The 25,977-nt window shown below is 37.4% G+C and overlaps 1 protein-coding gene across 1 annotated transcript in view; it reads left to right on the forward strand.

Moving 5' to 3' along the window:
- The window catches only part of LOC108492924, a 63,769-nt gene that overhangs the window by 25,850 nt on the left and 11,942 nt on the right, over positions 1-25,977 (forward strand). The window contains exons 13-17 of the mRNA XM_017805782.1: positions 162-273; positions 4,847-4,946; positions 15,398-15,437; positions 16,436-16,487; positions 23,187-23,298. Of these exons, the coding sequence (XP_017661271.1) occupies positions 162-273; positions 4,847-4,946; positions 15,398-15,437; positions 16,436-16,487; positions 23,187-23,298 (416 nt within the window). The remainder of the gene's footprint in view (positions 1-161; positions 274-4,846; positions 4,947-15,397; positions 15,438-16,435; positions 16,488-23,186; positions 23,299-25,977) is intronic.

A 25,977-nucleotide genomic window follows, 5' to 3' on the forward strand; every position in this document is an offset into this window, starting at 1 on the left:
TCAGTAATCACTTGATTTGTAGTTTTCAGATATATTTGTTTAGTGTAAAGTATCCATGGTCCAGTTTACGTGACAGAGCTAACTTCTGTGGACCACACAGGGCTACTTCAGATAATTGTTTTGAGGCAGTTTACTAATGAAAAAAAAATCATTTGTTGCAGGACTCGTCTTATTTTCAGTCAGCTCGGTTATGAAGATTACAGTGCAGTTAACATACAGATTTTAGGGTCTGAAGATACATATGGACCTCATGCTAGAAGGAGTATAGATGGTGTAAGTATTCAGTGGAGTGTTCTTAAACTTTTACTGACCTCTTTTAATCTTTCCACATTGTTATCTTTTCTACAACTTTAAAGGAAGTCACTGTCATCTTGGGAATTTCACCCCTTCATGTTGCAAAGAATTCAGTGTCACTACTTAGTGTACAAAATTAACACTGGCAAGGTCTTTGCAGTATTGGGTCTTCCAGAGGCACTGATATAAAATCTTACAAAAGTGTTGTTGTAGTCCATTCTAATGTTGTTCATCTAAAGAAATGTCTTATTATAAAGTTTTGATTGCATAGACTTAAATTGCTTTAGATGTAATGCTGAAAGACCACATTATAAATATTGCAGAGTCAGGAAGGATCAGGATTATTGTTGCCTGCACAACTTTAAAACTGCCTGTGAGTACTACTTGTGAAATAATCTTCACATACCTAATTCTACATTGTATTTTGTGACTGAATACATTCATATGTAGGAATATGAATAATGGCTGTAGCCACTGCAGCTGTGATATCCATGGTCTATTTTCCTAATCTGAGAGTATGAAAGTCCTTTTTAAAGGAAAAATGTAAATCTTGCCCTCACTTACATGCACTTTAAATATTTAGACAGTTTAATTTGTTCCAAAACAGTAGCATTTAATTCTTCTTTGTCAGTGGCAGTCTTGGAAAACTCTTAAGGTACACGTGGCAAAGCTCTAAGTTTGTTCTTAGTGCTGACACTTAATAGCTGACAATTGGTGTTGTATGGGAAAAAAGAATGTGATCTGGAGAAGGACAGTGAACTTCTTACTAAAATTAAGTGTTCTTAGTAATTGCTCAAGTTATATCTGCAGCTATTTGTTTCAGTGCTCGAGTTTCAGTTTCCTTATGCACAGCAACAGGAGTTGCTTCCTGAGGACTGAGATTTATAATGTGGTCTTTTTCATTTTAGGATCATAAAGCCTGCAATTTTAAGTGTGTTACTGAGATTGCAGCATCAAAATTTTGAAACATAGGAACAGATGTCCCAGATGTTCAACTTGTCTGTGTTTTGTTCGTACCAGCTTCTTATGATTATGCATTGTAATTTATTCTTTAATTAAATTGTTACATCGGAGGTTTTCTGTCATTGTATAGAGTGAATAATGAGTTGAAGAGCAATTTCTCCTTCCTGATTGTTGAGTTTGCCTTGCTTGCAGAAAATTGAAGAATTTTTTCAAATGAAATTGAGTATTTTGTAGTATTTTCTGTATTTCCAGCCTCAGCTCCCAGGTCTCATATTAAAAGTAAACACAGCGTTACCGCCATTGTATGTGCTCCTCATGCATGCCTTAAACAGGATGTGAGAGCTAAGGCTGAAATGCAGGAAATCGCTCTACTGCCTTCCCGCTTCGTGGTTCCTCCAGCTTTTTAGAAGAAACTAGCCAGAGGAGTTTTCATCTGGAAAGCAGACGTAGTAGCTTGAGAAAAAGGGTTGGGGATTGGGATTTGCTTTTCTATTTGAAATATAAAGTCATAGAATCCTAAGGAAAACATTTACTCATTGGGGCTTCAGGTAGTAATAATGTGGTCCCTTAAACACTCTTTCCTACCATGTCTTTCCATGCAAAATTAGACATGGTTATTTGGGTTACAAATCACAGTGGTCTAAACCAGAGCCATATTATGCTAAGCAGAATATTAACACAAAAGGAAAACAGTTTCTGCCTTGAAGGTTCTACCATATAAATTTGAAGAGAAGCAAATATATAAGTGAATACCAAGACAGGGTAAGTTGAATAACATTTGGAGCTCTGTGTAGACAGCTGGTTTGACTGGACTAATTCTCATGCCCATCTCTCAAACTAGTGCAGAGGTTTGCCTTTGCAGCTGTGAAGTCACTGTAAATGCCAGCCTTATATAGGCCTGTATACTGTAGTCTGAGCTGCTGTGTGGAGTATTGACTCTTTCTGACGGCATGAAGTATCCTTGAGAAATAAAGGAGTGCTTGCCCCCTTTCCTTTCTCAGACTTCTCTGCCTGTTTATGTGGTTGCTACCTTTCACTCTGGTAGCTTGCTTTGTCAGCAGTAGTCCAGCATGAGCAAGAAAGAGACCTGAATTGACACCATAGTGGTGTTTGAATTTTTTTTTTTTTAATATCTCCTGTTCTGTCGTTTTTTGCTGGGGGAAGGAGTTCAGACAGTGACAAAGTGTCAGTGAGTTGTTTAGAAATACTGGATGTGTTTAATGTAAAAGATATCTATTAATAGTACATTGAGCATTAGAGTTTGCTACATAAAAACTGTATGTACTTTGTTAGTTTTCTGCTAACCCTTTGTTAACTGATGTACAACACATTGTTAAGACTTTGTTTTCTTATTTTTTTATTTTAATTCTGATACTGGAAGATTAATGACTTTAAAGTAGTTCATATATCTAGTTTTAATACTGGATTCAGCCACTGAAAACAGGATTCATCTTATTTTAATGGACCATTGTATGTTGCAACTGTGAGCAAGGAAGTAAACCTAGAACTTGAAATGAAATAGAAGCATGTGAATGCATGAGTGTGTTTTGTACAAGGGCATTTCCTATTCCTTATTATCTGTAGTAATTTAATGAATCGTGTGATAGCTTTGGGAACAGTAAATGTTAAAATTACTCATTTGTTGAGTTCATTGCATGGCTGCATATTTTTTCTGTAGCAACTGTTTTTTTACAGCAGCTTAGTGAAACTTTCTTAAACTGGAATTTATTTTCTTTTTCTAGAGATATTTGTTATCTCTGTTATCTTCATCAGGACATCTCTTCCTATATTCATAGAAGGAAATTTTTATCCTTTGAGTGATGCCTGATTTACATGATCAGAAATAATATAACCTTTTCTACTTTGGCTCTACTGAACTTTTATTTTAGGGTTTGCCTACACAAGTATTGAAATCATCTGATAGAAATGTGAATCAAGTTTGCAGGATTTCCAATGTGAGAGTATTATGGCAGGTATTTTCCAGGCTGAGAGCTTGGAGGCTGAGAAATGAACTGTGTGTGTCCTATGAGTCTATTTAGGAGTACTTAAGAAAAAAGGAAGCAATTATGTTTTTTATTACCTCAGAGTACCTCTGTGTGGATATGCCGCTAGAATTGGGAGTAGAGAAAAATACTCTTTCAGCTTCATGAATACTTAGGACATTGGTTTAAACATACTAAAACAAGAAGGCCCTTCATTATCAAATTTTAGCTGATCACAAGCTATAAAGTAGGAAGTTTTCCTCCCTTGGTATAACCTGACATAAGCGATCCTCTTTGTTGAGGGATTTTTGTCATGTATTTCAGTTGGAATAGGTTTAGTAGTCTGTTAACATAATGATCTCTTTGGGATATCAAAAGCTAACAAATAGAAAGAAATTAGTTAGACAGGGCATTTAAAGAGTTATGAAGTGCTCTAAGCTCTGTAGAATAACAAGAGAAAATAACTACGCACAAACTTTCGTGGTTTTTTTCATGCTTTTATGAAATACATCCTTTCCTGTTGACATGAAGAATGACATAAACACTGGAAGAAATCTCCTAGTGTCTTGTAGTCACTTATCCTTTTTTGATTTTTATATTGATTTAAGTAAACCAAGAATTTCACGTAAGGTTACCAAAGAATGTTTAGAAACTTTGTATTCATAAACAAAACAAGAGATGACTTCAAGAGAGAAGAAATGCTCTGCTGCAGAATTCTGTACCTGAGTAGTGCTGTGAGAAACTCCCGACCAGCAGATTTTGACATCTTGTGCAATCCCATTTCATATGTACTTGCACTTGTGCTTTAAGGCAAGTAAGAGACATTCAGAAACAGACTTCTGTTGTGGGCAGATTTCATAGATTCAAAGGTGAAGTAAAGGTGGTTCCTGCTGGTGATTGCAAATTCTTGAATAAATAGTCTTTGCCCTCAGTGACACCTAATGTTCAGTCTAAGGCTTTTGCCAGTATATTGGTTCCAACGCTGGATCCTTCAGTGGCTGATAGTAGATTTTTAGAGTAGTAATATCTTAAGCAAGAGACGGTGCTTATCTGTCTGCAAGGGCAGGTGTTATAGTTGACTGTAGAGTTGGGAGCACAGTACTGGTTTGATTTACCTTTAGAGGGAGCATCTCCTCTTTTCTCTGAAATCCTGGTGAGTTTTACACATTCTGTTCTCATGTGTACGTCCCAAAGATTAGGTTTGAATTCTTTTCTGTGGACAGATCTGCTTCTTTCTTGATGCTGAGAGAAGCGCATCTGGCTCTCTGATTTGGCCCCAAAGTACTCTCAGTGCACTTAAGAGTAACGTTTGCTTGCCAGTTCCACTGAGAGTGAAGCCAAGTATTTGGTATTGTTAGTTACAGTACTTAATTCTTGGAGAATGCTGGAGAAGAGTCTCAGTGTCCTAGCAGTCTGAAATACCCAATAGTTGATTCGGTGGTAGCAAAATGAAGATAATGAAATATTAATAGCAAATTATAATGATGGTGGATGAAGAGTCACTGAATAGTTTAACTTGAATGCTGAGCTACAGTTATTTTTCAGTTTGGTAAATTTAACCAATATTCTACATCTAAGCTAATCTAATTTCAACCTTCTTGAAGCAGGGTCCTCGGGAAGCTGTTATTTGGCTTGCTGTACACCATAAACAAAAAGAAGCTGTAGAAATCTTCTCTAGAGAGATTGCACCAGCTGGAACTGGCATGGGTAAGTACTCATATTGTCTTCTAAGAATTTTAAAGTTACTTTTTTATTTAATTCTCGGAGCATGACTAGGACCCAAAGACTTAATTCAGCTGTGTTCAGCTTAGAAGCTCTGTTCAGGTTCACTGTGTTGTGCATAATGAAATAATTTTTTAAAGGGTACTTGTGTTTGGTGTAGAGATGGAACCCACAAACATTAGCAAAATGATAAAGTGAAAGTCCTGAGAGTTTGCCTTTGTGTTCCTCTGAGACTCTATCTTTCCATTGCTGCCACTGTTCCTTCCTGGTTTTTTTTTCCTTTTCCTTATTTGTCTTTGTTTTCCTACATGTGGTTGCACTGAGTGTTTTACTGTCTTCTACCATGTTACTGTAAGTTAGTGATGGTATTAGACTTCACTGGCAATAAACACTGAGTGTTACTCAGCTGGCAAAAATTTACCACAGTGTCCTGCTATAACATTGTAGTTTATGAAGAGCTGTGCAGTTGGAGGGTTTTGAAGGTTCTCTTCAGTACTTTATTATCCGACGTTACTGCAAAGGATTTTTATTGATGCTACTGTACTTCTAACCTGTTTAATGTGTAGCTGCTTGTATAAGTGCTGCATCTAATTCTTATTCATAGTGCATATTAACTACCCAACTTAAATTACCATCTTGCAGTATAAAGTCTAACCTCAAATTATTCTGTCTTCAGTGTTTGATTTTGTATGAATTTGTGATGTATTGCAATGATTAAAAGATTTATTTTTTTAATTGACATATTAGTTAAAATACTGGGATTTAATTAAATCCATCTTAGTCTTGAGAGTATATTGTAAAGTATTTGCATAAGTCACCTAATGTGAAGTGACCTGTACTTCTACTGATTACCTAATGTTTGTTCCAAAAAAATTCACGTTTGTTCTTTGTAAACGTAATTGGATTCTCTAAATGTTCTGGGGGGACTTACTGTTTGATTATTTTGAGCAAACTTTTTTTTTCTGTTCTCTTCACGAGTCCCTTAAGTGTCACCACTGTATCCATCTCAGTTCTAAGTAGCTCATTCATATGTTGTGATTTGGTGCTTACATTGTGGATGCTAATCTGGCTTTTATTGTCCATTTAAAATGAATTTAAATTTCCTTATTTTGAGTACTAGAGCTCAGATATTTTGCAAAGGCTTCTGCATATCTTGATGAAAACTATACCTAGGATTTATATAGATCTTCAAAACTAAATTCCATGAGCTTAACCTGAAACTCTGAACTTCCATAGCAAATCTAGAATCCTGATCAATGAAGGAGTGGTTAGGTGTTGCCTTGCAGTTAAGGAACTAGTCTTTTTTTTTTCAGTGGATTAAAAATTACTTAGAAATGTGCGCATTCTGTGTTTTAGTCTTTACAGCAGTAGCAGAGAACAGTTAATGAAGGATAGTTTGTTGGGTTTTTTTAAAGTTGTGTTTATAGTGACAAGGTCAGTGCATGATCATCTTTTTTTTTTTTTTATCCCTACAATATAGAGTATGGTCATATAAAACTAATTGCAAATATTCATTGAGATAATATTTTAAAATTTTGCAATTCCAAAGGCTGATTAGCGGGTGAGCATGTAGCACAGATATATGTTGCTTCTAAAGACTTGGGTTTTAGCTAATGAATGAAAAATGGTATTTTCAGCATTGGACCAAACTGTCATTTCTATAACTAGTTAGGGATTTGTAACTGAAGTAGTTTTTTCTTTACTGAATCAGTAAAGAAAAAATTACTATGGAAGTAAAAATCTATTCTTACTATTTATTCTACATATGCATAGACAATTCCCTAGAAAACATCTTTTTGAATGAAGTAAAGCTGGGTGCATTTTAAAATAATTGTTTATTTGTCAGATCCAAAGCTAATGGACCTGTACTTGTCTCTCTATCTTTGCTGCTTCTTTTATAAAGCAACTGCTACATATAGAAACCACCTTTGAAGTCTGAAAGTGTTAGGTTTACTAAGGGTTCAGTTTTTTCCTTTTACTGCTGATCTTTGCAGAATGAAAAAAGTGGAAAATCTGCACTACATGGATTGGGTGGAGTATATACAGTATGGAAATTTCGTTACCATAGTATGTGAACATCTGTGCCTTAAGGTGGCTGGCAGACTTTCAGTTCATATTATCAGGGCTTTTGTGATGAAAAAATGCATTCCTGTGTAGAATGGGGTTAGGCAGTCGATGTGGATGGTGGTATGGTTGCTAGTTTTGTTTCCTAAGGGAATAGCTTAAGCTTTTTAGAACATCCTGTAGCAGATATTCTCAAAAAAAAATTGAAATCTGTTTCAGTTACAGAAGTGCTGCTAATGAGCAGCAAAGGGAAAGATGATATTTCTGGCATCATCTGGGGCATCTGGTGATAAACAACACTTTTGCTTGCCAGGTAGAGGACTGCAACAAGGTTTTTGGCCTCCATGATATAAATAACTAGTGTCAGAGGGTATCAGAGCTGTATACTGTTGTTTGCTGACGTGCTTCTGAGTGCTTGAACAACCACATAGTCATTCTTTTTAATTTGTTGAAGATATATTGTGACTGCTTCATATGGTCACTTCTTTCAGTTGCTGTTGTGTGATGAATTTCTGCATTACCTGCACCAAATAAACTCTTCTGTATGCAGAGAAGGGTCAGATTTGGGATATAAATGCTACTTGTTGATGTGGAATATGCTTAAAGCAGTCATTATGAAGAGTCTTTTCTTTCTTCAGTGAGATTTAGAATTGTGAAACACTGCCAAACAGTAATTAGTGGTGTACTAATAACTGAATCAGCTTAACAATGCTTAGTTTCTGACAGTAGTGTAGATTTTCAGGACTTGCTGGGAAGAGCAGAACAAGGAATTCCTGATGCTTAATTGTCTTAAAACAGGCAGCTCCATAGACAAGACTTGAATAGATGGGTAAATGATCTTGGGAACAGAAGCCAGACCCAAGATTGTTGAGATTGTTGTTGTCCTAGGTGAATTATCTTATATGGATGGAGCATACCTATCAGATGTGGTTTTGCGCTTCCTACGTGGATCTATGTGATGTAACCTTGTGTGGCTTTGTTCTGCCAAAATGGTGGCAGTTGTGGGGGTGCACACCAAGTGAGATTTTTCCTGATGAAAATCCTTTAAACAATGAAGTTCTGTGTTTCAAGGATTGCCAGCTTGGTAATGCCCCTCCCAGCTCTCCTGCATTAGTTCACTTCCAGGAGGTGAGATAGTGACTGAGAGTCATGGCAAACAACCCTTTTCTTCTTATTTTGCTTATTATTTTAATGAAGAACTGAGAAAAAGCAGGAAGAAATTATAGATCCTTCATAATGGACAGTAGGGAGAAAAGAGTTGTTGTTGACTTGCAGCATTATGCCACTTGATCTGAAACACTTGCATTATGTTATTTTTTTGACATTTAAGGGTGACCTTTAAAAAACAAAGTACATTTACTAGATCTGTACCAGACAAACAGGAAAAAAAGAAAAAAAGAATTGCCCATCTGCTTGACCTGTATCTAGTGATTGCAAAGTATCGTTTTTAACTCTATTCTTCTTTCACCTCAATAGCAGTTTAGTGTTTGTTACTCTAAGTGATGTGTGGACAGTTGTACAGATGATAATTTTCATACATAGCACCTTTCATCCAAGAACCTTTAGAAAGCTGTGTAAAGACAGTCAGCTAAGCTTTCTATTTTCTAGTAACATTGGAAAGTATTTATCTGCTTTACAGATGGTTTCCTGCGATGGTGGAAGAAAGTATAATGACAAAAGAATGTGAATCAGAATCCTTGGTTCTGCTTTCCCTGTAAGAAATGCTGAAGAGCAACTCCACTGATCTTTAAGGGGACCAAGCTGTCTAAAATTTAGGAATGAGGAGTAGAAGAGAAGAGGGATTGAGAAAGGATATTTGGTGGCTCAGAATAAGGGTGGGGAATCGCAAGAGATCCTGCTGCATCTTTTGAGATGAAATCCAGGAGAACTGTCACTCTTAGTGTTTCATCAGATGGGTTTAGCCTGCTAGTTACTACTTGTGAAGCCCTGAGCTATAGAGTTGGTAGGTAGTTTTATTTTGGTAGTACCATAATATGAAAATTATAAATTGTAGGTAAAATAGGTATTAATTTCTTTTAAAGCCAGTACTAAAAGACTAGTTTTGGTTATTTTCACTTAGAATAATTTGAAGCACTTGAGATAAAATGTTTTAGCTATTTGCCTGAAACTTTTTGAGGGAGTTTTCAGTTACATCTTTTCAGACTTTGCAGAGAAGAACAGTAAGACATAAAGAAATTCTTTTTCTTCCTGTGATTAAAAAGCACAATAATTTTGTTGAGGAGTGATCTTCATAATGCTTCACTTCAGAGACTTAGAACTTCGGGTGTTAGGTCTTGAGTGTCAGAGATGTGCTTTTTAGTGAATTTAAAGTCTTAATGTTATTATTTATTAACTTCTGACTTACTTTGCAACATGATTTTTGGGTAGGATACATTTTTTTTGTGCATTCATATATGTAAAGGATAAGAAAACTTAGACTTCATAAAAGGAAAGTATTGTATAGGTTCAATAGCTTTTAGTCAGTTTAAGAGTGCTCATTACTCCTTCTCCCTCCCTTCCTCCACTTATGGTAGATCTGATCTTCTGGTAATCAGTACAAAGACAACCATCTTCAAGGCACTGTGCTGATCTGACATTCTCAATTTTTTATGGAATCTTATCCTCTGTGTAAAAAGAAGGAATGCCATTTATATGTTGGAATGGGCTGAAGCCTGTGTGTTTGTGCTCTGCAATATAGACAAGGAGTTAGACCTACAAGAGAGAATTTTGAGAAATTGCATCTCTTAATAAGAGGCTTCCATAATCAAGAGTGAAAGACTGAGATTTCATAGACATTCCCTAACATTTTTTTCTAGTGCTTTTTAAATTTCCATCGTTTTTGTTGAAGACCAGTGGGACACGAGTGTACTTCCACAGAAATTGTTTTTAAGTATTATTGAAACTGCAGATGATATTCTTAAGCTCAGAGAAGAATTTGAAGCTACTGTATGTAGACATGCCATACCTTAGAGAGCAATTTGTTGTTTATTTTCTGTTTGGAATGGAAGACATTTACTGTAAACTTTAGTTGAGTATGGTATTTAGTTTACCAGTTCAAACACTTAATCATTTTACATTTGGATTATGCTCTCTGATGAACTTAAAGAGATACAAATTATTAAAAAAAAAGGCCAAACACACTTAATTCCATTTTTTTTTTTTTTACAATTAGCAGTTGAGTTTGTTAAACTTTCAATTGATAAAATCATGCTTTCTGTTTAGTCCTCAGTAGTCTGAAAGTTGATAATAGCCAGGGTTTTTTTAAGAGCATCCAGTAAGTTTGTTTGGTTTTAAGCATGTATGGTCTCCTGGAAAAAAAAAAAAAAGGCAAAACAACAAACCAGAACTTTAAACGTGAACTGTTTAGTCCCAGTAGTGGGGTATTCACAGTTTTTCTCCTGTTATATAAAGTGACCTTTCCTAAACTTGACATTGAAGAATCCTAGACACATAGACTCAGATTTTTAAATCTGTAATAGCCTATGGGAGTTCAGTGCAATTCTGCATTGTCCTGTCCATTGAAATTTACCCTCACTTCATAAAAGCTAGCAAACACAGACCTAGCAAAAAAAGCTAGCAAACACAGGCTTGTATTACTTGGTGAAAATGTCTTCATTATATACAGTACAGTCAGCCAAGTGGTTAGAATTGAAATAATTTGTGTTGATTTAGTGTATTTATTTTGTCTTCTTTAATTCAGATATTTAATTCTGAATGAAGTGCAGTGTAGAAGAGGCTCAAGAAGAGCCTTACTGTGGGAAACTGGCATTTATAGTTTAACGGGGGTTCAGTAGCTAAGAAATGTTTTGCTAATAGCTGAAATCATGCGCTGACCCTTATTTCACATTAAAATGACCGGAGTTTGACACTAAGATGACAGCTGGTTAATACAACTTGAGATTTTAAAGTGCTTGAGTATATGTAAATATTATGACTGATCTCCTAAGTGTGTTGGAAGATACTTCAGAAATGTCCTTGTTCTAGCAGTTTACTGCAGTCACCATTTTTTGAGACTAATATTGCAGAAGATAAACTATCTGCTGTTTTCAGAGGACAGATAGAATAATTAAGAACATGTAATTGACTCCTGTAAAAAATGTATGCATTTTGTACTAGTGCTCAACCATCATGTAAGAACTGTGGAGTATAAAACCTGAGATTTCAGATTTGCCTAGTTTAATCACTTAAAAAATAATGCTTGACAAGTAGACTGTTTTGATATCTGGTTTTTATATATAAATATATGTATAATTCCTTAGAATATGCAGTAAATACATTAATAACCTTTTGGTTGAGCTAATTCAATCACTGGAAATATGAGGAACGAAACTATTTAGAGTCAAAAGCTGAAAGCTGGTGAGCAAGAGACATCACTGTATTTTGGAATTCTGTGAAGCTTCAAAGAAAGTGTCACCTATTAAATTTAAAGCGCTTAAAGCTTTTTAGATTGCCAATAGTTGGAATGTTTTCATACTTTTTTACTCCAAAACATTTAAAAAAAAAATGCTTCAAGCAGTCTAGCATCTTACATATATTGCATAATGGTCTATTCTGTTGAAAAGTGTACAGAGTTGTACAGAAGTATTATATTTTGACAGAAGTAGATTAAAGAATAAATAGTAATAATCCAAAATTGGGCAAAATATAAGGCTCTTCCACCATCTAAAATCGAGGGGAGAATTACCAGAGCTGAAAGGAAAAGCTTGCTTTGCTGGAAATTTGCATCTCATAGGTCTAGGTTCCAACCAGAGCTTCTTCTGCTGTGGGGCATTTTACAGGGTGTGATATTTATGGCATAGATTATAATGTATTAAAACATGGTAATTCTGCATATTGAAATGGTACTTGTTTGGGCCAATTTTATACATCTTTTTGCCAGAGCTGATTTTCAGTGGATCCATTCCCTGAATTGTCCCAACTGAGAGCAGCATTGGTTTTCCCAGTACTCTTCTGTTTGCCTGCTACCTTTGTTCATGAAATTTATCAAAAATTTGCTGTCTTTTCCAGCATATCATATATGATCAAGTTTGCTATTGGACCCAAAATTTGGGGTTTTGCAGCTATGGTGGAAGAATCATGGACACGAAGGAAAAATTGTGAGAAATTACACGTCCATGTACAGTCAGAGGTTGATGATTTGTTTTTCCTAAGGTACTTGGGCTGCAAATGAGTAAGAGTTAAAGTAGGCTAAAGGAAGGAGTCATAAAATGAAAAGACAGAATAAGACTTCATGAAGAATTGTGCAGATTAACCAAAGAGAAGCACTTGCTAACTAATAATTGATTCCTTTTATTTTAGATTCAGTGTAAATTCAAACCTTTAAGGACAGAGTCCAAAGGAATGGTCCTATACCAGTGCTTAGTCACCTAGAAAGAAGTAAATTTAATTGACTTAGTGCCTGATGTTTTTCTGACCATGCCATATATTTGGATGTTAAGGAAAGCAGTGGAATTCCAGCGGTGCAATCCCCAGTACTGACTCATTGGTTTCAAATGCCTGGCCACCTGGAGAATTTTTAGTTATCAGGCTAGGTCCTCAGACAATGTGAGGGAAAATGTTCTTGGAAATGGCAGGCTTTTGGATCAAACACTTGAATCACAATAAGTATCATAATACGCAGTTTGATTACACCAGACAAATACTGTACCTACAGGTGAATGGGGTCAGTATATAAATGCATTGAAAGCAAGGTCTCCGACCCAAAGGTATTCAGCTGGTTTTGCAGTGCATCAGTTCTATGCCATTCTGAGGCATGGAATTTGGCAGACAGTGGTGGTGAGTTGTTCTTCAACTTGAAGTGACTTGTTCAAGAGGTTTACTGGTGGCAGATGAGATGATACTTTTATCTGCCTTGAGTAACTAACGAATGGAGCTCTGATAACAAAACGTGGTCGTGAAGTTTCTGGGAAAGGAGAACAACAGCTTCGGTTAAGCTGAGAATTATAGTGACTTGAGACTGCAGCCTGATAGATACTGTCTGCAAGTATGACAAATTGTTCGTGTCAGGGTAGATAAAGATAAATCTTCCTGAAAGGAGGGAGGGAGAGTGTCTGCACAGATACTTAAGCAAGCAATGCAAAGTAAGCATAAAGTTCTGCATGAGGAAATCTTCTTGAAGGTATTGTCTTGGGGCAGCGGTTGATCCAAGGAGATCACAGTTTACTTAGCAGAAGTAGGTCTGGCCAGAGTGACAAGCCCACTGTTACCTGGTTGTACATCACCTTCTGCTGCTTCCTTTTGGTTGACTGGAGAAATGTAATGGGGATCTGAGCCATGGGTTGAGGTGAGGTGTAGTGTTCTAGTGGTGTTTACACAAAAAACAAATCACTGATTGTAAGCCACAATCAGTTTAAAATTGGCTTCATCCTCTCTGCGTGAATCCTAAGCGGGAATTGCATATAGATAAAATTAAATTGGACTTAAAAGTGCTTCCATCTTATTTATGTTCACATAAGCAAAGGATTGGATAATCATAAGATAGAACTTTATAACATTCCAATTGGGATATTGGTGTAGCTTTGCTCTGCAATTGCATTTATGTGCAGGGGTAGGTGTAGTACCTCCAGAGACAGACCTGTTACATTAGCTTATGGTGGAGAACTTTCAAACAGCAGCAGTAGCAAGCAGCAGTAGAAGGTAGTTGTAACCTCGAGGTGTGAGCAGTGGTTGCTCTTAGGTGGATTGTTTTCTGGTCAGTGTTTAGAGAACTGCTTTGTTGTAGGAGCCAAGATCCACTGTGTGAGAGCCAGTAAGTGAAGAATTTTCTTTGAGAGCTTTCAGGAAATTGAAACTGATGTTGGAGCAAAATCTGGTATCCTTAATGAGCAATTCAGCTGCCTAGCAGGAAGTGACCCATGTGACAATCCACAGATAACTAGCTTCATGAACCTATATTTTCAACATGACCTTTCCATATCCAGCCTCTTCCTCCAACAAACTAAATAAACAAACTAGGCGCTTAGTTCAGTAAAATAACTGTAGTTGGTTTTGTTGTTGGATGGCAACTCTGCCTGAATGAGTGAGATGTACAGTGCTGAAACCTCACTGGATCATTTAAAATTGTGTAAACACTGGTGTAAGGGATTTTTTTGTAATGTATCCACTACCACATTTTTTTCAGCAGAACTTAGTGGGTAGAGAGGTGTTTATTCATGGTGCTTTTTTTATGAAGGCATTTTTTTTTCCTTTACTGTAAAACATAGGCTTTTTTTTTTTGGGGAAGTCACTTCCACTGAGCATGAATATGGCAAGACTGTAATCTATGCTGCTACTGATATGTGTTCACATTACCGAGGCACTGAATCCAAGCTAGAACAACCAGCTGAGAAGTGGGGATTATCACTGTGAGCTTAGTACCACAACAGCACAGTTATATGGCTTTTAGTCTGTTTAGAGCACAAACAGAATTCACATTTGGAGAAAGCAGGAAGCCCATTTTAGCCAGAATTAATTTGACCAAATACAGCATGTGGGCAGCTTTCCACAGCACTTGTTTTTAGGAGACTGCTTAACACACTTGCTAATTAATTCCTAGACTGATTTAATGAAGTGCATACTGAAGTATGCACTTCACTGTTTCTTCCCCCTGCAATACTCTGTGGAGCTCTGATGCTTCATGTATGTGTGCTGTCCATGCCAGAAAGAAGGGTGAGAAGCTATGCTCAGGAAGAGGAGAGCAGAGCTGTTCCTTTCAGAAATACTGAGCCAGCCGAATGGGTTTAATGGTAGTAAAGCTTTACAGCCCGATACTGAGAATAAATAAGAATCTAATCACAGTGCTGACTTACTGCAAATCTGGGATCATGCTAGTGCCTTAAGCCCCTATGTATCAAGGAGAGAGAATGGGATCTGCAGTATCCAGCACCTTAAGAAAGCTAAGTTAGCTACTGAAAGTGCTAGAGAGAATGGTGCAAGTTAATCTGAAACAGTTAATCTAACAAGCAAAGTCATATTAAACAAATATTAAAACAAAGCATGGTCCAGATCAGAATTGTTTCTCTGCTCTCATTAAAAGTAAATAAAAAAACAGCAACAAAAAGATTAAAGCGAAGTTCTTTATCAAATGTATCGCCTCACTGGCATACAAAATATTTGGAAGGAGAATCTAAAGATGTAGTTTATGCTGTGCACATTTTAAAATATTTTTTTGTTAATAGTCACAGTTGCATGTTTTGCCTTTTTGACTGTTGTATAAAATGTTATTTTATTACTTTGAGATTATAGATGCTTCCCTGTATTTATTAAATGTGTATTAAGGGAAAAATTCAAGCTATGATAATGTTCTAATTCTTCCACTCGTTGTTCTAAATGTTCTTCTAATGTTTTGAAGATGGCTTTAACTATTCTTTTGTTAATTTAATTTCCATTTCTAGCACCTGGCCTCACTGGAATTGTTGGAGGGCGCCCCAGAGTGTAAGTTAACTCCTGATGATTAACTTCTTGTAATATGTGATGATAGTGTTCCTACCACTCACCATCACAAGCTTCCTCAGCTTAAAACAGCAACCACAAGAGGCAACTAAATCTTTCTTTTGCACACTATATTTAATAACTGGTAACAAGGTAACAGTGGGTGCTATAGGATATATATGCAAGTAGTAAAATTCTTTACTGAATTACTGAATATAAGTTATGTAAGTCTCTGATCAGCTCATAGCAATTTCTTCTTAATGAGCTGTAGAGAGAACTTCAAATGTGACTTTGTGGCAAGGCAGTTGCTCAACCATGTGTTATACATGCAGATTTCTGGACCAGTTTTCTCTTGTAGCTGTTAGTTTGGAATACAGGCACACCAAATTTACATCTGTACCAGCTCACTTCACCTAGAAATGCAAGGTCAAATGTCCCAGAACATCCCAAAAAAATATTATTGTGAAACCATTACATGAGCGAACTGAACAGAATAATGTTAAGGATATAAAAAAAAAAATCCTGGTTTGACTCAGTGTTTTTCTAGATAAGACTAAGGTCTGCTGGTGATTTATATTCTCAACCTTTTCATGCTTATTCATGAGAGCATTTAAAACTTTACTGTCATTAAGCAAGTACTGCATATGAAGGTGGGAGGAGGACCTCTAGCTATATTTCCAGTAGCCCTGTGTAACTAGCCTAGGTATTAATGTGGGGCTACTGACAGTGCAACAGACTTCAGTGTCATGAAATACATCCTTTGTCAAGAAAATATTTTTGGTATTTTGACTATCTTCCCCCAGAAAAATTTTCTTGGACTTTTTTTAACAAAGTCTTACGTTCTTAATAATGGAATTTAAGGAATTTTTACACTTCTTAGGCTTTCCAAAGTTGTTTGGAAAACTATTGTTAGTTATGGTTGAACAGCTTTAATTTCCTCTTAGTTCTCATGCATTAATTTCTAGTTAAATGCATTTATGCTTGTTGTTTTGTGTTTCTAGGTCGCCAGTTTTGAAGCCATTTTTCTTCTATTATCCCAAAAGAAATGTTCAGGTAAACCTGTGCTCGGTTTTCTTTGAAGTAGTGTGAAAAATTCAACTGACTGGCATTTTTCAGTGACTTTGAGTTCTAAAACTGCAAAGTATTCTGGTAACTTTGATTAAAACATGTTTCCTTAGAGACTAATGTTATTCACACAGTGTTTTGCAACAGTTGAACTTGCCAACCTTCTGTTTTAATTGCTGCAAATTTTGAAATATCTTACATCAAAACTGAAACTTCTCTTTTCATGAACTGAACTTCCTAGAATTGTAGGTTTGAGTTATTTTTACTGTGTTTACAGGGAGTGCTTAAGAAAATTTATACTTTTTTGAAAGGTAATGGGACCTCTTTAAAAAGGAGGCAGTTGGGTGTTCAGAAAGGGGAATGTTAATCTTGTGAACCTGGGCACATCATCTGATTTTTTGGGGAGTCTACATTTTGTATATACTACTGGGAATAAGTATTAAAACTAGTGAATTTCCTCTGACTCATAGATGTTTTACCTTAACAGAGAGTTGAGCCTTTTCCTTCCATATACCCTGTCTATAAAAATGGAAGTAGTAATTTCTGCTCTTGCCTATATTACAAAAACCGCAAAATTACGAAAGCCTGTGCAACTATTGTGCTGAGTGTCATGGAGGAGCCTGTGAATGATGTCTCTCTGTGGCCCTATTCAGTTCATAGCAATCACTTCTTTTAGTCCAGGAACTTACAGTTCAGATGACTAGGCAGCCCTGGTTGAGAAATTACAGTGGATGACATGTTCATTTAGAGCCCTACTTCTTTTTTGTTACACATATACCCCTGTCTAGATTGAAGTCTTCAAGATAAGTTTAAAGAATTTGGTTTTGCTGAAACCATAAAATGTTTGGATTTATAAATGTTGATCTCTGCTCTTTTGAATGCCATCAGATACTTAATTGATCCTTTGGAGACTGCAGACAAAATCATGTACGTGCTCTTCTTTTTCCAAGGCCTTTAAGTGACTTGTAACTATTGCATGCCTCTCATGCCAAGGCATCCTCATACTCAGTATGAGTTTTCTCACTCATCCACTGTCAAGAAAGTGGCCAAAGGCCAGAATGTTGGTCTGTGTTAGACCACAGGTGTTGTGACTGGCTTCTGCTTAGGGTGGTGAAGGGAAGCTTTGAGAGCACAGGCAGCAAGTGATAAGGTTGGCAAGGGGCAACAAACACAACAGCTTAAGTATTCTAACCAGAAAGGGACTTTTCACTTTCTAACCCTCATACAGTGTTTAGCACAAACAAGCCCCATTCTTTTAAGTAGTATTCTGCATTAATGGAAAATATTTTAGTTTCACAACTTTAGAGAGGAGATGGTATTTAGTTATTACAATTATATTATTTGTAAACTGTGCTTAGTGGAAAAGCATTAAAAAGAATTTCAAGTACTTGTTTTTATCATCACTTATATTTTGCTTTATACAAATGGCTTGTCTTTGTGAAGTTTAATATGAAAGTACTATCTATGGAAGTTTAGCCTGCCGCTGTACTGCTCATCAAATTAAATATAAACTTGGTAATTAGCACTGTGTTCCAGACTTGGTAAAATGCTGTTGAGGTTAAATAGTAACCCAGTTTAACAAGGAAGGAAAGCAGAGTCTCATTTATTCTTTTCAATACAGAAAAGCAAAGTCCTTGCTCTGTGTAACTAATCTCATGAATGTACTGATACACCATTAGCAAAGTGCAGTGTGTTGTCCTGCAGTAAAAGTGGGGTGTAAGTGATTCAAGTCCTTGATTCAAAATTCTAGCCATGTAGTAACAACCATGGTCTAGTGAGAGATTACAGAGTAAGTAAAGTATGAATTAACTGATTTTTCTAAATTGGAAGTTCAGTTATAAAAAGTCTGGTTGCTCTAGTTCAGCATTTGACCTAAAACCAAAAAAACTCCATAAGCAGATTTTCAGTTATATTAATATTGATACAGTGGGTTCTTTATTCTGTTTGTTAACACCTTTCTGGGTGTCAGTTAGGATTCAGTATCTCATTTGTTGTTTCCACTGCTTTTATGCAATTGTCCTGAGTTTATCATAGATCACCAATGGTTTTACAGTTCAAATAGTAGTTACTCTCCATGTGTACTTCAAAGGTAACCTAAAATTTTGCTGTAGGGAGAAAAATGGCAGCAAACCTATTGAAGGAAAGTCACTATTAGTTATTCTCTAAGGGCAATCTTAAGAAAGAGTGCTGAATAGAGTTATCTTGCCTTTGCTGATACTGAGCACTGATAACTGCTGCAGCAAAACTAGTTTATATTTTTTTGTTGTGGTAGTGTAACCTGGTCGTATGTCCGAATCTTTAGTACTGGGCGTCTTCCAACACAGATAAAATGGATGTCAATTGCTTCCATCCCACTGCATTGTGTCCTGTCAGTGACAGGAAAAACTGCAGGGTACCCTGCCACATGTACTTTCTATATCCTTTCTCTTGAGCAAAAGAATGCTTACTGTTAATAGCCGAGATACTGGTCTGTATAGATGAGGAGCAAGAAGTATTCGCTTTGAATTGCTGAAACTCCCAGGACAGGTTTTCCCACTTTTTATACAGTTTTTCCAGAGCCAAGACACAACTCCATAGGGAGGAAGAGAGATTTTCTTCATATTGTTTGTGTTGGTGAGCCACTTGATCCACTGTCGGTACCTCTTCATCTCCCCGGGTTTCATGCCTGCCAATTAGTTGGCATACAATGATGATGCGCTCTGTACAAATTGCTACCATGTGGGTCACGAGCTTTGGGCTCCATCTGGATCTGTGGGTAGCTGTGCATTGTTCAGGTCATAATAAATCATCTCTAGCATGGCTAATTCTCTCAAGTACTAGATACCTCTCCTCCTTGTGGTCCACTTACCTGGGTGACATAAAACATTTTCCTTGAAGGCGTATGTTTCCTTCAGACTTAACATGAGTCACCTCCAGAGGCTGAGGACGTGGTCCCTTTCTCAAATCCAATTGTCAATGTCCCCTTCCTTAGAAAGTGATTGTAGCTTCTTGACTTCTTTACCCTCTAGTTACAGGCTACTAGCTCCATTATCCCAGCATCGGAGCAGCCAGTGATAACGTGCTGACCTGGAAGACAGCTGAAATATTTTCACATATCCCACTGCTCACTCAAGGATGGGGATCTTGTTCTGCCTCTTTCTCCTATTTTTGTGATGACCCTGCTTCATCCTCCTTTACTAAATCAGCTGAGTTTTGTGTTGATTTCTTCTTGTGTTATAGGAGTGACTGGTAACTAGGAGGTGTTGATCCTCTCACTCAGCTGCAGTGCCTGTTGCCAGGGTTGGAGTAGCTGCAGGGCTTTTTGGTTTTTTGTCAGATCCAGAGACCTCCTCCTCCCCTTGGAAGTAATAAGTAGTGTTAAACAGAGCTCGGTAGGCCTGGGCCAGCACATTGCAGTGATTTATGTCTCTCTGGCATTGCCAAGGTGACGGCATACTTTTTCCAAATATTTTACTAGTTTTTCTGGATTCTGCATTTGTTCGGGGTAAAGTTCCAAACCACGGGAGCTGCCCACACACCTAGGCACTTGCCCATACTATCCCGTGCACCCTGCCACTCTTAACTATCCAGCCTCAGAGCAGATCATAGAATCAGAGAATGTTAAGTGGTTGGAATGGACTTTAAAGGTCATCTAGTCCCAACCCCCACTGCCATGAGCAGGGACACCTCCCACTAGACCAGGTTGCCTTATCCAACCTGGCTTTGAACACACTGTCAGGGTTGGGGTATCCACAGCCTCCCTGGGCAACCTGTTGCAGTGTCTCACCACCTTCACAGTGAAAATTTTTTCCCAATATCTAATTTGTACGCTTTACTCCTTGTCCTGTCACTACAGTTGCTGTGAAGAGTCCCTCTCTGACTTCCCTGTAGCCTCCCTTCAGATACTGGAAGGTTGCTATGAGGCCTCCAAAATATCCTTCTCCAGGCTGAACAGCCCCAACTTTCTCAGCCTGTCTTTGTAGGGGAGATGCTCCAGTCCTCTCTTCAGCTTTACACCTCTCCTCAGGACTTGCTCAAACAGTTCCCTATCCTTTTATGTTGGGGACACCAGAACTGTGCACAGTACTCCAGAGGGGGTCTCACAAGAGCAGAGTAGAAGGGGAGAATCACCTCCTTCGACCTGCTGGCCATGCTCCTTTTGACGCAACCCAGGATTCAATTAGCTTTCTTGGCTGTGAGTGCACACTACCAGCTCATGTTGAGTTTTTCATCAACCACCACCCCCAAGTCTCTCTCTGTGGGGTGGATCTCTGGGTAGTATTCTTAAATAGTTGTTTAACCTTAAAAAAGACCTGGAACACATTCAGTAGACATGAGCCAGCAATGTGCCCAGGTGGCAAAGGCCAATGGCATCCTGGCCTGTTATCAGGAATAGTATGGCCAGCAGGACCAGGATAGTGATTGTCCCTCTGTACTCAGTGCTGGTGAGGCCACACCTGGAGTACTGTGTCCAGTTCTGGGCTCCTCAATTCAGAGAGGATGCTGAGGTGTGGATCATGTACAGAGAAGGGGAGCTCCTCCTGCTCAGAGGAGACTCTGAGCAGTCTCCTCAGAGACTGGAGCACAAGTCTCATGAGGAATGGTGGAGGGAGCTGGGAGTGTTTAGCCTGAAGAAAAGGAGACTCAGGGTGACCTTATGGCTCTCCTCAATTGCCTGAAAGGAGGTTTTGGTGAGGTGGGGGTCGTTCTCTTCTCCCAGTCAACCAGTGATAGGACAAGAGGACATAGTCTTAAAACTGTGCCAGGGTGATTAGGCATTGGAGTGAGCTGCCCAGGGAGATGGTGGAGTCACTGTCCCTCAGTGTGTTTAAGGAAAGACTGGATGTGGCACTTAGTGCCGTAGTCTAGCTGACATGGTTGTGTTGGGCCATAGACTGGATTGGATGATCTCAGAGGTCTTTTCCAGCCTAATTGATTCTGTGGTTCTGTGAAGACATAGCAGTAAGAACATTCTAGTTTGAACATCCCAAGGATGTTAAAAATTGTCAATAGCTATTGTGATTGGCCTGAAGAAGGGGAAGATCAAAGGAAGTGTGTCCCCCCTGTGGATTGGGTCTTTGAGGAGAAAAGGTAAAAGGTATAATTATAAATAGTTTCTGATAGATGACGCCCGAGTACAGAGATGACAGCAGTGCTGAGCGCAAATGCCAGATTAGTTTCACAACCAGCAATTATATCCTATCATAAGCCAATGTTACAAAGTACAACAATTTGATAACCTTAACCCGGTTTCCATGGGTGATAAACATCATAACAGGGAACACATGCTGCAAGTAAGTTGTTACATAATGGAACTTGAGGAACGAACACATCAACTTCGAGAGAAAGTAAATCATTGTGAGCAGTGAATATTAAACTAACACAGTGAATGCTTGTAACAAATGTGTTCTAACATGATCTAGTCAGATTTGCTGTTATCTGAACCCATTAAGCCCCACGTTGGGTGTGAAAAAGGACTGTCATGGTTTAATTGCAGCTGGCAACTAAGTGCCACACAGCCACTTGCTCACCTCCCTCCCCTGACCCAGTGTGATGGGGAGAAAAATTAGAAAAAAGGTAAAAGGTTAAAACTATGAGTTAAGAACAGTTTAATAATTGAAACAAAGTAGTAGTAGTTGTTATTATTAAAAGGGAGGTAACAAAGAAGAAAGAGGGGAATAAAACCCAAGAAAGACAAGTGATGCACAGTACAGTGTGTCACCACCCACTGACTGATGCCCAGCCCATTCCCCAGCAGTGATCAGCAGCTCCCAGCCAACTCCCACCCCTCTCAGTTTCTATACTGGCATGACTCTCTGTGGTATGGAATATGCCTTTGGCCAGTTCAGGTCAGCTGTCCTGGCTGTGCTCCCTCCCCAGCTTGTCCACCTTCTCACTGGTAGAGCATGGGAAACTGAAAAGTCCTTGACTTAGAGAGTAAGCACTACTGAGCAACAACTAAATCATCAGTGTGTTTATCCATCTTACTGTCATACTAAATCCAAAAAACACAGCACTGGCCAGCTACTAGGAAGAAAATGAGCTCTATGCCAATTTAAATGAGGACAGTAAATAGCCCAATCAGCTAATAAAATAGCACACTTGACTATACATTTTACTGATTTTTGAGGGGGTGGGGTGGGACGGAGAGCTCATCGTGCAAAATGAACACCATAGCATTTTTTATTTTGTATTTTATCTCACCATAAACCCAAAATTTCAGTATTGATTTATTTTTATTGGTGGCTTTCAGAGAATATATTTGAAGATGAATACAGGATCCAACGAGGAGGTTGTCTTTGGTATGGACAGTGACATTAAGAAGGAAAGGGGGTTACATGATGGAACAGCTGGAAATGTTCAAGTTTTGGGATTTAACTGTCGAGAGCTGTGACATGAAATTCCATGTTGTGTTGCAGTATATAGAGGGAGGTGGAAAGAGATATTTGTCTTTCTTTAAAACATACCAAACTGGATAGAGCACTTCTTTGAGTGTTGCATACCATTTTTCCCCTACACAAAGATTTCTTTTAGGTTTATAATTAATTATTATTGTATTGTGACTTCTTAAATGGGAGCAACAGAACCTTATCTATAAAGCTGTAACTGAAAATATACGACATCAGTAATTAATTAAAAATGTGCTTTATTTATTCACATTGCAATGGATTTCTAATTTGACAGTTTGAAAATCTGTTCTTTCTGCAGATCGACCTATTTTTAAATGGCCAGCATGTTGAGATATTTGAGGAGGATCTCACATTTACATCAGATGAAGTGGTTCCATTTGATCCACCGAAGATTAGCAGTGAATTGAAAGGTATGTTCATCTTTGTGACTGTATGATTTATTTTTTTTATCTTTGTCCTGGAAAATCATGTTAGATTTGTCTGTGAAATACATTCTACCTCTGTATGATATATTTTTACGGCCATTGCAAAACGCTTTAACTATTTCTCTTGGAAGGAAGGTGGTTAGCATCATGCAGTATAAAATGTATTTGAAACTATAACATGTATATAAGTAAATTGTTGTTCAAAAAAAATAGGCCTTAAGACACACTTGAAGATGTTGCAAAGATTGCTTGAAATTGAAACATGGTTTCAAAGTATATTATAATCTTACTTTTTGTGAATCCTGGAAATAGTTGGGTTTACCCTACATGAGACTAGTGATGTTCAGAATAGAGGATGGACATACAGAATGACTTAGAGACTTACAGCACTTAGATTATTAAAATTTAGAAGATTAATGTTTGCTCCTGTTCCATATGGCAGCCTTCACAAAACTAACAAGAATGAGATCAACCTAGAACTGGTGACTTTTAAAGAAATCACACTAGTTAAGGATCCAGCATGATAATTCCTGTGTTCCTGCTGGACTTGTCTAACCAAATTCTCTGAGAAAGAAGAACCTTGAGAAGGGCAAGCCATTGAGCTGAATGGAACAGGTCAGGATGTCCACAATGAAAAGGAAGTGTTAAATCAGAGTTGCTCATACAACTGATTATTGAAGGTGCTGGACACTTCAATTTTTTTTTTTTCTTTTTAATGGCAGAATGATATATAGTATTTCTTAACGTATAGAATGCTTCATAATTCCCTTTTGGTTTTCATTACCTTATTTCTGCACACCATAGAACTGAGAGAATTAATTTAAAGCTGTGGATAGGTATTTGCAAATCTAAATCAGGTGACTGTACCTAAAGATTACTTGTTTGAAAAATTTCTAAAAATAATACTGATGTTGAAAGAATAATTCAGGTATTTAAGTCTGTATACTTGAAAAATTAATGCTGTAAAGGCACCTGTGTGTTAAGATTTATTCTGGATTTCAGATATACATGAGTAGTATTTCTCAAAACTGGTAATAGAATAGTATAACAACTAATTATGAGTTAGTAGGGAATGTTCTGTATCACACAGAGAGATTTTGAAATATACGTAGGACTATGTGTTTGATACCATTTGAAAGCCACTGATGGTGGATGCCTGATTGCCATGCATGTGTTCATTTCCCCCATCTGTTCAAACATCTCTTCAATATGATGATTTAGGTGTCAGTCAGAAACAAGTTAAACTCTTTAAGTATGTTTTCAGCTCTTATGTCTGTTGGAACTCTGATGTCACACCAAAATCTCTCTGATCTCTGGGAGTTTTCAGGAGGGCAGTGGTGTATTTACACCATCAAACTGGGCAAGTTAAGAAATAGGAAGTCACTGTTCTGTTTAATAAAGGGCTTATTAGCAAAGGTCCTAGTTTTTTTGGTTTCTTTTTTCAAGGTGACCACAATGCTAAATATTAGAGAAGCAAAAAGCTGTTGGACTCCCTATTCCCTTTTTATCATTTGAGAAAACTTTGAGGTGCCTGACAGCAGAATTTTAAGTACTGAATTCTTCAGGCTTTTATCAGGCAAAACCCCATTTTTGAGAGACAGCAGAGCTCCTCTGGTTGTTTCCCCTGAGAAGGATCTCTAAACTTTTGCCCTTTGTTGTAAATATAAATGTTTTCTGTCTGTGACTAAATACTTACGTACTTCCGTGGCTTAATGCAGGACAGCATGGATGAGAAAGACAAATGGGTTAGACTGTAAAAGGAATAGCTTCTGGTAAAGCATTTTTTGTCAGTATTCAGAAAGAATGGAAGTATTTTTCTCAGTTTCATGGTTATCTCAAGTGTGTGGGACTGTTAGTTGTCTTTGAATAGATAAGAGAAATATGTGAAAATGGATTACAAATAAGCTGCTAGATGTGATTCTGGGAGGGGGGTGGAATTTGAATTTACCATTTTCCCTAGTTTTCATAGATGTTTATTAAATGAAAACAATTTCCTGATAAATGGATCACGAAAAATAAATCAGTGAGGATAATAATAAATGAGAACATACAAGACCAGAACATGGTCTTGAACTGGTTTTGTTTAATGGGAGATTGTCAAAGACTGACTGTAAAATGTCTGATGGAGAAGTGACTTCTACAGCTTATACAGTTCAGACATTGTCAAACTTCAGCCCCTGAAGAAGCACTTCATTTTTTTCTTGAATTGTGTATTGAATGACATTATGAAAATTCATGTGATTTCTATAGTGAATGAAGTGTAGTAGTCTTGTCCAAAATGAGTTTTAGCTGGACTTTTTCAGATTCTCTCTTAATAGAGATGTTTAATCAAAAATAAGATTACCCAGTTAAATAAATACACTCTTAAACACCTTCTGCCAAGTTTCACGGCACATTTCGGCTTGTAAGTGAACATGGACAAGATTGTGAGCAAGTTCAAAACAAACATCTCTTTCATTGTATGCTTTCACCATTTCAAATTTCATGCTACTGTGACTTACTTACCAATGAGGGGCCACTGTGCCAGACTAAACTATAATCACTCCTTCAGATCATCTTTGACAGTGACCCGATATATACTATAAAACCTTAGGTCTTAATTAAGGCAGTTAAACGCTGGTAGGTTGGTGTTTCGGTAGGTTGTGAATAGATTTTTCTGATCCA

This window comes from Lepidothrix coronata, unplaced genomic scaffold, assembly GCF_001604755.1.
Source record: "Lepidothrix coronata isolate B3197 unplaced genomic scaffold, Lepidothrix_coronata-1.0 Scaffold13, whole genome shotgun sequence".
In the NCBI taxonomy this organism is placed as follows: Eukaryota; Metazoa; Chordata; class Aves; order Passeriformes; family Pipridae; genus Lepidothrix; species Lepidothrix coronata.